General features: G+C 38.0%; 1 protein-coding gene across 1 annotated transcript; it reads right to left on the bottom strand.

The window, feature by feature from the left end:
* Positions 1-396: 396 nt before the first annotated feature.
* Positions 397-11,558, bottom strand: LOC116261283 (uncharacterized). Its single transcript, XM_031639973.2, has 19 exons — positions 11,116-11,558; positions 10,719-10,793; positions 10,457-10,607; positions 9,611-9,679; positions 9,012-9,184; positions 8,443-8,580; positions 8,178-8,303; positions 6,285-6,383; positions 4,738-4,861; positions 4,500-4,563; positions 4,144-4,198; positions 3,935-4,059; positions 3,437-3,510; positions 2,876-2,925; positions 1,923-2,009; positions 1,751-1,801; positions 1,577-1,660; positions 906-956; positions 397-815 (listed from the first exon to the last, which is right to left on the bottom strand). Exons 1-19 carry the CDS (start codon positions 11,437-11,439, stop codon positions 732-734), a joined length of 2,004 nt encoding a protein of 667 aa, XP_031495833.1. The 5' UTR covers positions 11,440-11,558; the 3' UTR covers positions 397-731.
* Positions 11,559-12,898: the final 1,340 nt, after the last annotated feature.

Here is a 12,898-nt window from a genome sequence, read left to right as displayed (position 1 = left end):
AGCTTCAAAAGAACCATTAAAGAGGCCCATGAAACACACAAAAGACGACGAACCCAAACAAGACACAAACAAAAGAAGAGCTAAAATTAAACCAGATAAGATGGAAAACCCTGAAGAAGAGAATGGCATTGCCTAAAGAGCCTATTGTGCCGTGCTCTTTCAATATGTCCCGTTTGACAAAAAGAATCCTCCAGAGCGCAAGGAGTTCGTGGCCATCAACGGCCCGTCTCCAAGGCTAGTCCAGGTTCCTGAACAATAAACATTGTAGACCAGAGGTAGGTTTCTGAGTAGTGAATAATTTCTTAAAGATTCTCCAGCAGGTCTATGTCGGAACAATTTCTAGAAAAAAACTTTTCCTTTCTGGAAGCATGCATGATAAACCAACACCTGTTGGAATAGAATAGAAGCCCTCTTTTTATCCAGCAAATGCATTATTGCCACTAATATCATTGTGAAATTTGCATGACACCGCAGCTCAGTCAAGCACCAAACGTGTGCTCATGGCAAACTAGGATAAATAGAATGCTGCCGCTTTAACTTACAACTTCTCCTTACCTCTCATCTATTTCTATAATTACAAAAAAAAATGGATGCCTTTCGCTTGACTGTATTATTCCCGCAAGATTTCCCGGAACTTGCTTAGAAGCAATAGAAACGTTACAATAATGAAAACCTAGCTTCAATTGCCTTGTAGTACAAGCAAAAGTGGGTTTTAGAATTTGCGGATGTTTCTAATCTTTGGGCTTATTTCGCATTGCTTTTCTCTTGTTAGCATCAAGATATCTCTTCCTCATGCGAATTGCTTTTGGTGTAACCTGTCCATCCAAACATTGAATCATATCATTGACGAGAAAATCCACACAAGAAAAGGGGCATGATTAACTTTTGATGCAGAAACAACTTGCCTCGATGAGTTCATCGGCTGCAACATACCCGATAGCTTCTTCAAGAGTCATCTGCATAATTATTTTAAGAATAGAAATAAGAAAGTAGGTACAGTCGAGACATATATCTTCCTCCATGGGTTCCATTATGGACCATAAAAGAGCTCCTTGATGAAAAAAGACAGCTTCTCCTTGTGTTGACATGAACCCCTATGCCGGTTAATAAGATTCATTTGGACTAAATGTCCTGATATTCAAGGCGTATAGGATCCTAGCTTGCAGAGCATGTCGCAAAGATCCAAGCTAGATGACTATCAACACAAGATAATTCTCATGGCACAAGGAGAGTAGGTTGTAATTTGTAACAGGAGAATTATGAAAGGTGTTGATGAAGATTCTGAGTCAAGTTGCTACCCCGCCACTTTACACCAGGGGTTTAGCTCCCTGGGTCAAGCTCATTTGGACCGGTAACTTTCAGGAAGCTGTCTCCCTAGGCATGATGGGAGGCATGATGGGAAAGGTGTTTGGACTCGGGGATGCAGGAGGAAGCTCACTTTCCACATGGTTCTCTTTTCTCCCACAAGATATTTCATATTTGGAAAAGTGACAAAGACCGACTTACCATCTAGGGAGATTTTCTGTGAAGGAGTATAAAAGAATGTCATTATAGAAACAGATTGGAAGCAACATACCAGGCGAGGAGGGGTTAACCGCACATTTTCATCTTTGCCAGCAGATCGAATGTTAGTTAACTCCTTTGCTCTTACAGGATTAATCTGCATTCATTGCCAAAGAAAATATCATGATGCACCATATGAATGTTATTGGACCTATTTATGTATAAAAGTATGACTCTTGTTCCTCACATCAAGATCAGTATCCCGTGAGTGCTCACCAACAATCATCCCTTCGTAAGTCTGGGTGAACAGAAAGTAGTTAGTCAGTACACACGTAGTTTTTCTGACATGACTCGTCCATAGATCACCATTTTTTTTAAGTGATTTTTTTTAAGAAACTAAGGCAATCAGGAAAGAAAACCTCCATGCCAGGCATCACAAAGAGAGTTCCCCGAGCCTCTAAACTCATGAGTGCATGTGCTGTAATAGATCCATTGCCCACAGATACCTGTTGATTAGAAGATTTTAGTCATGCTTCATTTTTCATTTTATACAGGCATCAAAATTGACATGATGTAAAATTATGGCACATGGATGGTTATCATGCTTAGAAGAACAAGTAAACGTATGTTGAAGATGATAAGTGCAACAACGCCCCAAGCAGTTATTCTGCTGTTTTTTTGTGTTCCATCCACTCGAATGTATTGAAGAAAAAAAAGGTCTAAGACTCTAAATGCTGCAATTGATTATAATAACGTACTTTCTAATGGATAAGGAATCACTAGAATCAAGCTCTTTTTGGCCATCATATAGTGTTTAACCCTGACAGAGCTCAACAGTGACTCAGTGAGTCAGCTCACAGTACCTTCTATGCAATGCCCCATCAATGAATGCTTTTATTAAAATAGGCCTTCAACAATCAATGAAACTTTTGAATCAAAATTATAGTCAAATGCACCCAAATGTAACTCACATTAGGCAGGTTTTGGCACAATTTTACGACTTTGACCAAATCAATTTGGCACACACACAAAAATAGTTCAAAAGCAGCAAAAAAATGGATGGGATCAAGATAAACCCAATAATAAATCCAGCTTTTTAGTGGTAAGTCAGGTTTCAGCTCCAAATCCAGCATTGACCCACAATGAAGTTCTACTTCCTAAATAAAATTATCATAATCAAACCAAATCTCTTACAGTAATAGAATACATTTCTTCCTTTTCTGCAGGAAAAAAAAAAGTTCAAAAGACAGATGTAATTCATTAGACTGAAGGAGTTAAAGAGCTGGAAGGCCAAGTTCTTGCGGCATTGTTAAGAGAAAGACTGAAGGTAGGCTAGAGTCTAGACCAGTATACACCAGAAGAAGAGACGTACCAACACTCCTTTTCTGACATTTCCGAGAGCTCCCCTATATTTGGAGTACACTAAAAAAAAAACACAAAGCCAACAATGAGACATGAATTAATATCAAATAATTCCAATCAATGTCTCATCTAATTGACAAAAAGTAAATGCCTTCCCCTACTAATCAAGTAAAAGCAACAGATGATGTCAGCAAGGTAACAGCAATGATCTTGAGATAAACACCGACACATCAGAGTGCAAAAAGAAACTATGCCATGGAAAAATCTTCTATGAACTCACAGCAAGCTATTTTTGACAAGCCTAAAGAAGCAATAGGTTTGTGTTTCTGACAGAAAAATGTGAACAAAGAAGAAAATGATTCAAATTACAAATGCAAAGAACCCACCAAAGGTAACCAAACAACAAAGGAAATAACTATGGAAAACTATTGCATCTATACAAAAGAGAAATATCCTGCTCTCTTTATAGATGTGCACCAAAAAAGAAACATATCTGTAACATGTGAACTGCATAAACCAGATAATACGGTGCCTTCCATGCAAGATAAATTGACAACTGCAATACACATACTCTGGAAAGCGCGATGCATAAATCCAGTGCCATGTGTGTCAGTACTAAAGACACTTCTGTACCCAACCAGGCCCCTGAAAAGTTGATTTGATCACTGTCAGCTTCCAAGATGAACAAGAAACATACAGGATATGAAATATCCAATGGTATTGAAAAAATAAAAATGAGCAATATGGGTCAAGAACTAAAAAGAAGGGGACAAAAACTTCAAGGACTAAAAGAAGTTTAAAACTTTAAAATATTACTTTTCCAAACTATATAATCCACCAAATAGCTTGGGCATTCAACGAGGAAAAAGGTTAAATTTTCTCCAGGCACGAGATATCAAATTTCTAAAGAAATGCAAAATAAAGGGGAAAGGTGACCCCCAGGAAGTTCAAGTTTTGAACTGGCAAACAATGTTTTTCTATTAATTAACAAAATAATACTGATTTTTTTAGAAGACAATAAATTAACTGCTGAACGGGGGTTAGATGTAGAGAAAAAGTTGATGTGAACCTTGAGGGGCAAGTCAAAGTCATTTTTGTCCTGCCAATATTGCCTGGAACGGGGCCCATGTCCGTGACTTCAGCCCTTCTATGTGATAAACCTTCCATGACAAGGCCTACATGCTCATCATTAATCTGAAAGTTGTTTCAGTTTACTAAGATTAAAACATACATATAAACATGTAGAAGAATGCGCTTTAATAAATGAAATTTACATACCTCAACAGTCACTTCCTCCAGTGGCTCAAGTTTTTCACCATTCTCAGTTTTATACCTGGACCAACAATAAAATGAATGGGATTTTGTTAAAGAACAGAACAAACCCAAGAAAAAACACGAAAATCTTGAAGAAATTTTAATACTAAAAGCATAGAAAACCTATATACATACATACATACATATACAGGGATTTTCTATGCTCTTAGTGTTAACCTTTCTTCAAGCTATTCCATTTTTTTCTATCCTTTAGATGTCACGAATAGAAACATCAAAGCTAAGCAAGGAAACATCAAATTGTGCAAAAATTTGTAGGATCTGACATCCTAGACATATAGAGAGATGAATTATGAACTCACATGACCCTAGGTGGTGAGACAGAAAGTTCAAACCCTTCACGCCTCATGTTCTCGATCAAGATACCTGTGTTCAATTTGGAACTTGGAAGTAGTTACATGTATGGTAGACAACATTGCAGCATACAAGAGCTAGAAGCACAAAAAACTAATATAAAATTAAAAAGGAAAAAAAATGTACTAACAAGTAAAGACTTTCTGTTTCAAAAAGATTAACTCAAGGAACTTTTAAAGCACAAACCAAGTTGAAGCTCGCCCCTCCCTTGAACTTCATAAGTTTCAGAAGAAATGCCTGGGAGAACGTTTATGGCAAGATTAGTTTCTGCCTCAGCCATTAACCGCTCCCCAATTTTCCCTCCAGTCAACTGCATAACAAAAAAGTATTAAGCGCCAAAATTTGAAAAAGTAACAAACAAAAGCCAGTAGGGTAGAATAGAGGACAAAAACAACAACGATCACGTGGAGAGGACAAAAACAACAACGATCACGTGGTCAATGGTTTAATGCAAGGAGCATATGGACGTCAATAGATAAATGAAACCTGTAAAATTTCAACACTGAAATTCAAATTTCTTTCATAAATCATTAGCATCACAGTTACATGTATGTTTGTGTTTGAGCTGCTCCCACTGATTGCCCTAATATACAAACATACACATACATATGTGCATCTGTGTTTGTTAAAGTCCTGCTTACATTAAAAAATAATCCAATGGTCACAAGAACCAACTGTTCACTTGGAAAGATAGGATGCCATATGTTGAAGTAGAACAAACATATTTAAAGTGGGTTGAAACAGAAAGAGGATCATGGCTGCAAATGTAGATATAATCAAAGTGCAAATTCAACATTCAACCTCATCTATTTTAGAAAAAGAATGAATTTTATCTTGCTGTATTAAACCACTCAGACAAGCTAATGCATCCAGCAGCAGAACATGAAAAAAATGCACACACCCTAGTTCTTTAATCAACAGCAGAAAGCATCAAGCCAGTCCAGTTTATCACTGTATTTGTCAATGAAGACACAAGTGGACAAGATTTGCCAGGGCCCGGACCATTTATTGGTTACCTTTAACATGCAGCTATTGCAGAAAAATGAGATATACAGATCACCAGGGAAGAGCACTAATGGTGTGAATCGTGATAAGGGTATTACCAAGAAGGCTAGAAGCCCACTAAATAAAAAGATAGAACATTAAACTACAATTCTTTAAATACATTATCCACCATACCGTAAAATGTCCATAAAAAGCAACATCAGACAGTGGTAAATAGCACCCAATAGCATGAGCATCAATGAAGGCATATTAGGCATTTATAAAATCCATCGGCCACAGTTCAAACTCTATTTTATCAGAGAAGAATGGAAACACTACTATCTAGAGTTAAGGGTGAGAGCATCAGAAAAGTGAACTCCCGCGAGTGAACACATGCAGTAAAGACGACTTGAAGAACTAGAAAAAAATATGCATGCATGGACTACTGGTTGACTTTAGGAATAAAGAACCTCTAAAACCACTGAAGCCTCAGTAATAGCAGAATAAGTTTATGATATAACTCCTGAAATTAACAAAATCGCAGTTGTGAATTTGAATTAAGGAATAAGAGCACGAGGGCAAAGAAAAAAAAAATCAAATGAAGAGTAACATTCATATGAGAAATTAGTTATTACTTATTACTGAAAAAAAATCTCAAGAAAAGATGGCTTGCATAACAGAACTAAATTTAATTGGCTTTAAAAAATTAGATATTAGTGAACAGAAAATTTCTCTTAAAAACTACTTACATGAGTCCCATCACGGCCAGCAAGCGGAGAATCATTGACACCAAATGTCATGGAAATGGTCGGAGGGTCCAACTCGACAGTAGGCAAAGGAGTCATCACCTGGTAGACATGAACCACCAGTTAAAAAGAAAAAAGGTCAAACTCTATTGTCAGTAAAATGTTCGATTACTTAACCAACACAACAGATTAATTACTGGCACATTAAGGTTCCATCCATTAAGCAACAAAAGTGAAAAATGCTAGCATTAAGAGAATATAGACAAACAAATTTTCATAACCAGTAGGGCACCATCAAAAGCAACCAAGAAAATTTTGAAAAGATAATATGAATATTTTACAAGAAGGATAATCTAGCAGCTGCAAAGGTCCTTCCAAATTATGCAATTTTACTTTTTCTTTTTCGTGATAGTGGTGTGACCACCTCCTTTTTAATTACGAATTCTATAAATATTACACAACAAAGTGATTGGCCCAAGAAATCTGCTTTACACACGTATATCCCCTTTGCTATGAAATTTATCAAAGATCAGCTGGCCATTGGGCACTGGAAATGGGTACATCCCTCATCCCTCTGCTTTTCAGTTGAAAAAAAAAAAAAATCCCCGCTTGTATCTATCGTGCATTCTAATCTCTTTTCCTATGTACAACCTCCTGTGCTAGGTGTCTCCATAAATCGAATTTGTTTTTTTAGTTTGCAGAGTTATTTTCTTTTTATCTGATCTCAAATTCCTTTAGGTAGTCATGTCCCACAGATATATGCTTACATGGTATTAAAGCTTTGCCTACCAAATATGGCTACAAAGACGAGCAAAATACATGCATAAGAGAGAGAGAGAGAGAGAGAGAGAGAGCGAGCTAATCAGTGGTGGAAAGCAAGCAGCAGCCTAGCTAGAGGTCAAGGTGAATATTGCTCCACAGCCGAAAGCAAAAGCAGGCAAAAGGACAAGAAGTGGCCCTGAAGACCCTATCCTTGTGCTCCTTCCAGATCCACCACCAGCAACTGATGAGCCAAGAGATTTGAATCGCTTAGGACTACATGTCTTTGCTCAACTAAACTGTGATTGAAGTGTTGATGACTTTCTACAAATATATGTTTCTTTTCTATTAAGAGTCACCCTCAAGTTTAAATCTTTCTTTATGTTTCTCCTCTTTGGCCTACTTGGAGACTGATAACAACCTACCCAATCCAGCAACATCAAGTGCAAAAATGACAGCTTTCAATTCCTTAATGGAATAAAACCAAAATCTGAACAAGCAAGGACCAATCTCTTTATCATCCCAACCTTCTATTTACAGATGAAGCTTTGACAAAACCTCACTATGAAAAGGATATTCTGAATGAATTAGATGACTTGGCTATTGCAGTCTCTAAGATGAGAAAATCAAGTTAAAGACTTAAAGTCTACCCACTTTCAAGTATCAACTACCAAGCGTGAGCTCCTTTCAAAAATTAAGAGCACAATTCAAGTAAGATCAACTATCTTAATTACAGAGAATTCAACCACATCCACTCAGTGCTCCAAAGGTTGATGTCACATTGCTACATGTATTTGACACAACTAGTTGAAGCACTTGAACCCTTCTTTGAAAAGGAATTAGAATTGCATCTGCATAATCACTCAATTTTGTGCTTTTTGCTTGTGGATTTGGTTGCTTTTAGTTTTGGCTTATGGACTTGGGTGCTTCCTGTATGAGCATTAGATTCAGTCTACTGAGTTTGCCTAAAAGATTCTGATATTTTACAATGGCAAAGCTTGAAATAAAATGTAATTATTATTTAAAAGAAATTCAATATTAAAATGTGGCCACAAATGTGTGCAGCCTACCTTTACGTACAAACACTAAACATAATTATAGAAAAGAAGGAATATAAATGGATGAAGTATTCTTTACCTCCACATTCGACACTGTGTGACCAATGGATGGACTAGTCAACCCAGCCAATGAAATAATGTCACCAGCTCCTGCACTATTGATCAGCACTAGGTTTGTACCCTTCTTTTTCATAAGTTTCAAAACCTAATCAAAAGAAATCACGTTGATTCAGAAAACAATGATGCAGAAGAAAATTTGTGAAAAAGGAAAACCTATAGTCAAGACTCAAGACATAGAAAAGAAAGCCTGTTAACATATTTTGACAATGTAAATTTTAGCAAACCTTGCCTTCCTCAATTTTCTCAACCCCAGAATCTGTTTTCCGAAGACCATGAACTTTGTCACCCACACGTATAACTCCAGAAGAGATTCGACCAGTCAATATTCGACCAAGGTAAAAGTCACGCTCCATCATGGAAACCTACAAGGTCGCACACAAACACTAGAATTGTCTCAACCAAAACAAACATGAAAGAACAAAGAAGAATCAACTCTTTAAAGACAAGAACTGTACAACAAATGAATAATATGGACTACAAATATGTCAAAGAGATTAAAACATTTTTTTCTCAAGAAGTTTCATATAACATGGCGGAACTCGTACTGTAAGTAATTAAAGCTTAAAGACTCCTCTAAAAATCTTGAATTTCAAGTTTTCAACATATCTAATCTCCATCCTAAGCCACCTATAATGGGCTTGGCTCAGCCAGCATTATGAGCCAGAATTTATCAGGCCATTAAGTATAAGAACAGAATAATTTCATGCATGTGTGAAGCAAATACTTCATTGCATGATAAAATTGAAGAAATTATGAAATCAAATCAACTTAAACAACCAAAATAATCACTTACCAACATCTGAAACGGTTGTTCAAGGTTTGCAGTGGGTGGTGGGACAAATTTTATGATCGCATCCAGGAGTGGTGACATATTCCTAGCCTCATCAGGTGGATTTTTAACAAAGCTGGACGAAGCCCATCCCTCTTTTGCTGATGCATAAAGAACTGGGAAATCCAGCTGCTCCTCTGTGCAGCGTTAAGACAGAAAAGAATGTAATCATTAAAGTTTGAGGCATCTCAAGAGTAATAATACAGATTAAACAAGGTTTGCTCAAACAATAAGTTCATGCATTTCCCATTTTCTGTAGGTTGTCAAAAACTAACTTCGGTTTTCCTTTCAGTGTATGCCTGAGCTTCCTTGTATGCGTTCTTCTTAAATAGCATAGTTGAAATCAACAACAAACCAAGAGGACAATGCAGTACCAATGGCAACACTTGTAGATCCATAAGGACAAATTTCATCAGAAACATATGACCAAGCAGTAAAAAACATGCATTTCTAGCTATAATAAAGAATTTACTTTTATTACTGACGAGGAGATTAACTAGAGGAGATTTAGATAATTTCCTTAAACAACGTAGAGTACAGAAAGAGGAAACCTCTGTGCTTACCTGAGGCACCAAGATTTGCAAAAAGATCAAACACTAGACTCTCTACCTCATCACATCTCTCTTCAGATACTGCACCAATAAGATACACAAAATAAATTAAAATAACAACTGTAAGCAGCAGGACCATAACTCATAAGTGAAGATGCATGCTATCATTATCAACGATCACCATAGCCACAGGTCATTAAAAAGAAAATCAAATCTATTAGATACATCCTCAACATAATCAAATCTATTAGATACATCCTCAACATCATAAAACATCACAAAAACAAGGGATCTGAAACATTGGGCTCTTGAACTGTGTTCATGATAGAGTGGCTCGTTAGGCTGAAGTTAAAAAAAAAATGAAGCAATAAGAAAGGAGGCATTGAAATGAAGATGCCCATTCCTGTCCCGGTACGTAGATAGTTCAGCAAAAATGTTTGAAGGTGTGAATATGATAGATTTACAAAAGGCTCACTGTTGAGCACAGTTGAGTTGCCTAATGGACGCCCAATAGGAAGCGGCAGTGCATATTCATAGCCCGGGAAAGTAACTTATAGTCTTATACTAATTATATAACAAGCACGCGCATGCAATATAAAAAGTGTAACGAATAACACGATGTCTAGATGCCATATGTGGAACATCGCCACATGCCCATTAACTGAACCAAATCACCATGGCGTAATGAATCAAAGGCAACACCAAGAGGCAGGTCAGGTCAAGAATGGTTGGAGCCAGGAATGGTTCATCCCCGCCATTTTGCACTTCTCATGGTAAGCCTCCGCAACCACTTGTAAGATCCGATGAACAAGCAACGATAAATGCATTAGCAAGAAAGTCACATATATACACTCGTACCTGCAGGCCTATCTACTTTGTTCAATAGTAGAATTGGACGAAGTCCATATTTCAAAGCTTTTGCCAAGACAAATTTTGTTTGTGCAAGTGGACCTTCACCAGCATCTACAACTAATATTGCTCCTTCAACCATGCCAACTACCCGCTCAACCTGGCAATTTTATTATAAACAATCCATTTATACAGGGAAATACCCAGTTCATAGCTCAAGATGCTACAACCACAACAACAATCAGCTAAAACGTTGCGTTGGAACACATACTTCGCCACCAAAGTCCGCATGACCTGGTGTATCAACCATATTCAGCTCACTTCCATTCCATGATATTGAAGTCACCTGCAAATCCAAACAGTTATTAAATAATCTGTACACGGGCATCGCAGAAAATGTATGCGATAACAAAGAAACCACACGTGGTCTTCAGAGCTCTAAAAACCTTCAAAGGTCCAACAACGGAGCTCTGCCTTACCGGTACCCAAACATTTGAACTGTAAGAAGCACTGAAAGTGAAGCTCATGTTAAGAGTAAACCCAATGCCATGTCTAGCATCTTTAAAAACCATCTTCAAAATAATGAAGACACGATAAAGGCAGATTGATTGGAAAGAAGACGGAAATAAAAGAGGAGGTGAGGTAAGAAAAATTGAGATGGTGTGGACCTTGGAGGCAATAGTAATCCCACGCTCCCGCTCAAGGCTGATGGAGTCAAGGGCGCGCTCGTGGGGAAGGTCTGCGCCGCACTGCCGGAGCAGTCTGTCCATGAGGGTGGTCTTCCCGTGATCGACGTGGGCGATCACGGCCACGTTTCTTATCCGGCTGGGATCCAAGACAGAGGACTCCGACCCGAGCGCGGGCGAAGCGGCGGTGGCGGCCGAGAACCTCCTGCCGAAGCACCAGGAAGGGGCGGATGGGGAGAGTGCGGCCGTTACCCCTGTGCTGCGGCTGCTGCGCCACAGCGAGCGCAGCAGCGAACCAGCCGCCATCGAGGACCAAGGCGTCTCTCTCTGGCTCTCTCTCTCAAGCAGAGATCGGCGGAGTCCTCACCGGAGGAAATGCTCTTCTTTGCCTTCTAATCAGAATTCGGTTTCCTTAGTCTGACCTTTCAATACAAGTATTTATCTAGGATCTTTCACGTTAGGCCGACTCTAAATCTGGTACCGAAGCCACATCCGAAGTAGATGTTCGAATGTTGAACCCAAAGGTCGATCGAAGAAAATGGCTTAGAACACGGGCTAAAAAATAAAGATTTCTCGCATTTTAGTTGAATTTTGATCTGGATGTCACCAAGATTTGCACCAATATGAATATAACGCAAATCTCGATGTGACTGACTGGACACTGTTGAAAGTGCGGCTATAAAAGCAGGCCACATTAGCCTCTAAGATCACTGTTCATGGGAAAATCAGTGGAAGTAATTTTTTGGCTGAGAGGCATTTGAGTCGCTGACTTGGTCTGGTGTGCAGTCATACATAAGCAGAGTCGAGCTTGAACTTGACTTGACTCATATCTTGTTCAGTTTGATCTCGATTCGTCAAGCTCGCTTACCAACTCCACATTTAACCTGATACTCTTTATTTTAAGTTTAGAAAAAAAAAAGTCAATAATTTAGATTAAACAAGTTTATCCAAGCTTAATCGAGTCGTGTTCTATAAGCTTGAACTTTCAGTTAAGCTTAAGTTCAATGTGTTTAACAAACAAGTTGAGCTCGAGTCGAGATTAACCAACTGAATTTGAGTAGAGCTTGCATTGGCTCGACTCAATGTACAGCCCTAGTTTGGTGACAGCACAGTCATGTAGCTGGAAAACTGATACAGTTTCATTGCGATGAAATTTTAGATGGGTTGGTGCATGTAGGGGCCTACACCAGTCCACATGTAACTGTGCTTCCAAGAAGAAGTGAATTCTCTTTTAACATAATGGCTGTTAAATGGTGCTTTAATTTTCGTCTATCTATCATGAGCAAGCAAATATTTGTTCATTCTTAATATGGTGAAATGGGTGATGTAGAATAAAAGCTAGCAATTCCCAAGCAACAAGGTTGTTGTAATTGATCTTATGAAGAATCCACCTCAGAAAAGGCAATTCTTTGGGAAAGATGTTGAAGATTGTTCAATTGGATTGCTTGGAAGGCATTTGATTACCCAATAAATTTTGCATTTTCTTACTTCGTCAACTTATCATCAATATCCTGTTTGTAGAAACACCTGACAGATATTGATCTGAATTTTCGATCTCCAAAATTGAGGTCTTTTGGCATTTCAACCATCTAGCTGAAGTTAATGAATTAAGTATTACATGCATCTTGTAGCAAAGTATCTAAGTTGCACTGATAATAATTAAGAATGTTTACCATCAAATGACTTGAATTTCTCAATTTGAGGGGTACCCATCAATGTAAAATATATTCATTCTTATTATCGATTCATTATCAAAAGATTTTCT

The sequence above is a fragment of the Nymphaea colorata genome, chromosome 9 (genome assembly GCF_008831285.2).
Source record: "Nymphaea colorata isolate Beijing-Zhang1983 chromosome 9, ASM883128v2, whole genome shotgun sequence".
Lineage (NCBI taxonomy): Eukaryota > Viridiplantae > Streptophyta > Magnoliopsida > Nymphaeales > Nymphaeaceae > Nymphaea > Nymphaea colorata.
This window is presented reverse-complemented; position numbering and strand designations above follow the sequence as displayed.

What these genes read in the sequence shown, in the direction of transcription:
- LOC116261283 (XM_031639973.2), bottom strand. Translation starts at nt 11,439, where the DNA reads ATGGCGGCTGGTTCGCTGCTGCGCTCGCTGTGGCGCAGCAGCCGCAGC. An exon ending in GGTTAACCCCTCCTCGCCTG is followed by an intron (nt 957 to 1,576) that starts GTATGTTGCTTC and finishes ATAATTATGCAG; the next exon opens with ATGACTCTTGAAGAAGCTAT. An exon ending in CAGCCGATGAACTCATCGAG is followed by an intron (nt 816 to 905) that starts GCAAGTTGTTTC and finishes TTGGATGGACAG; the next exon opens with GTTACACCAAAAGCAATTCG.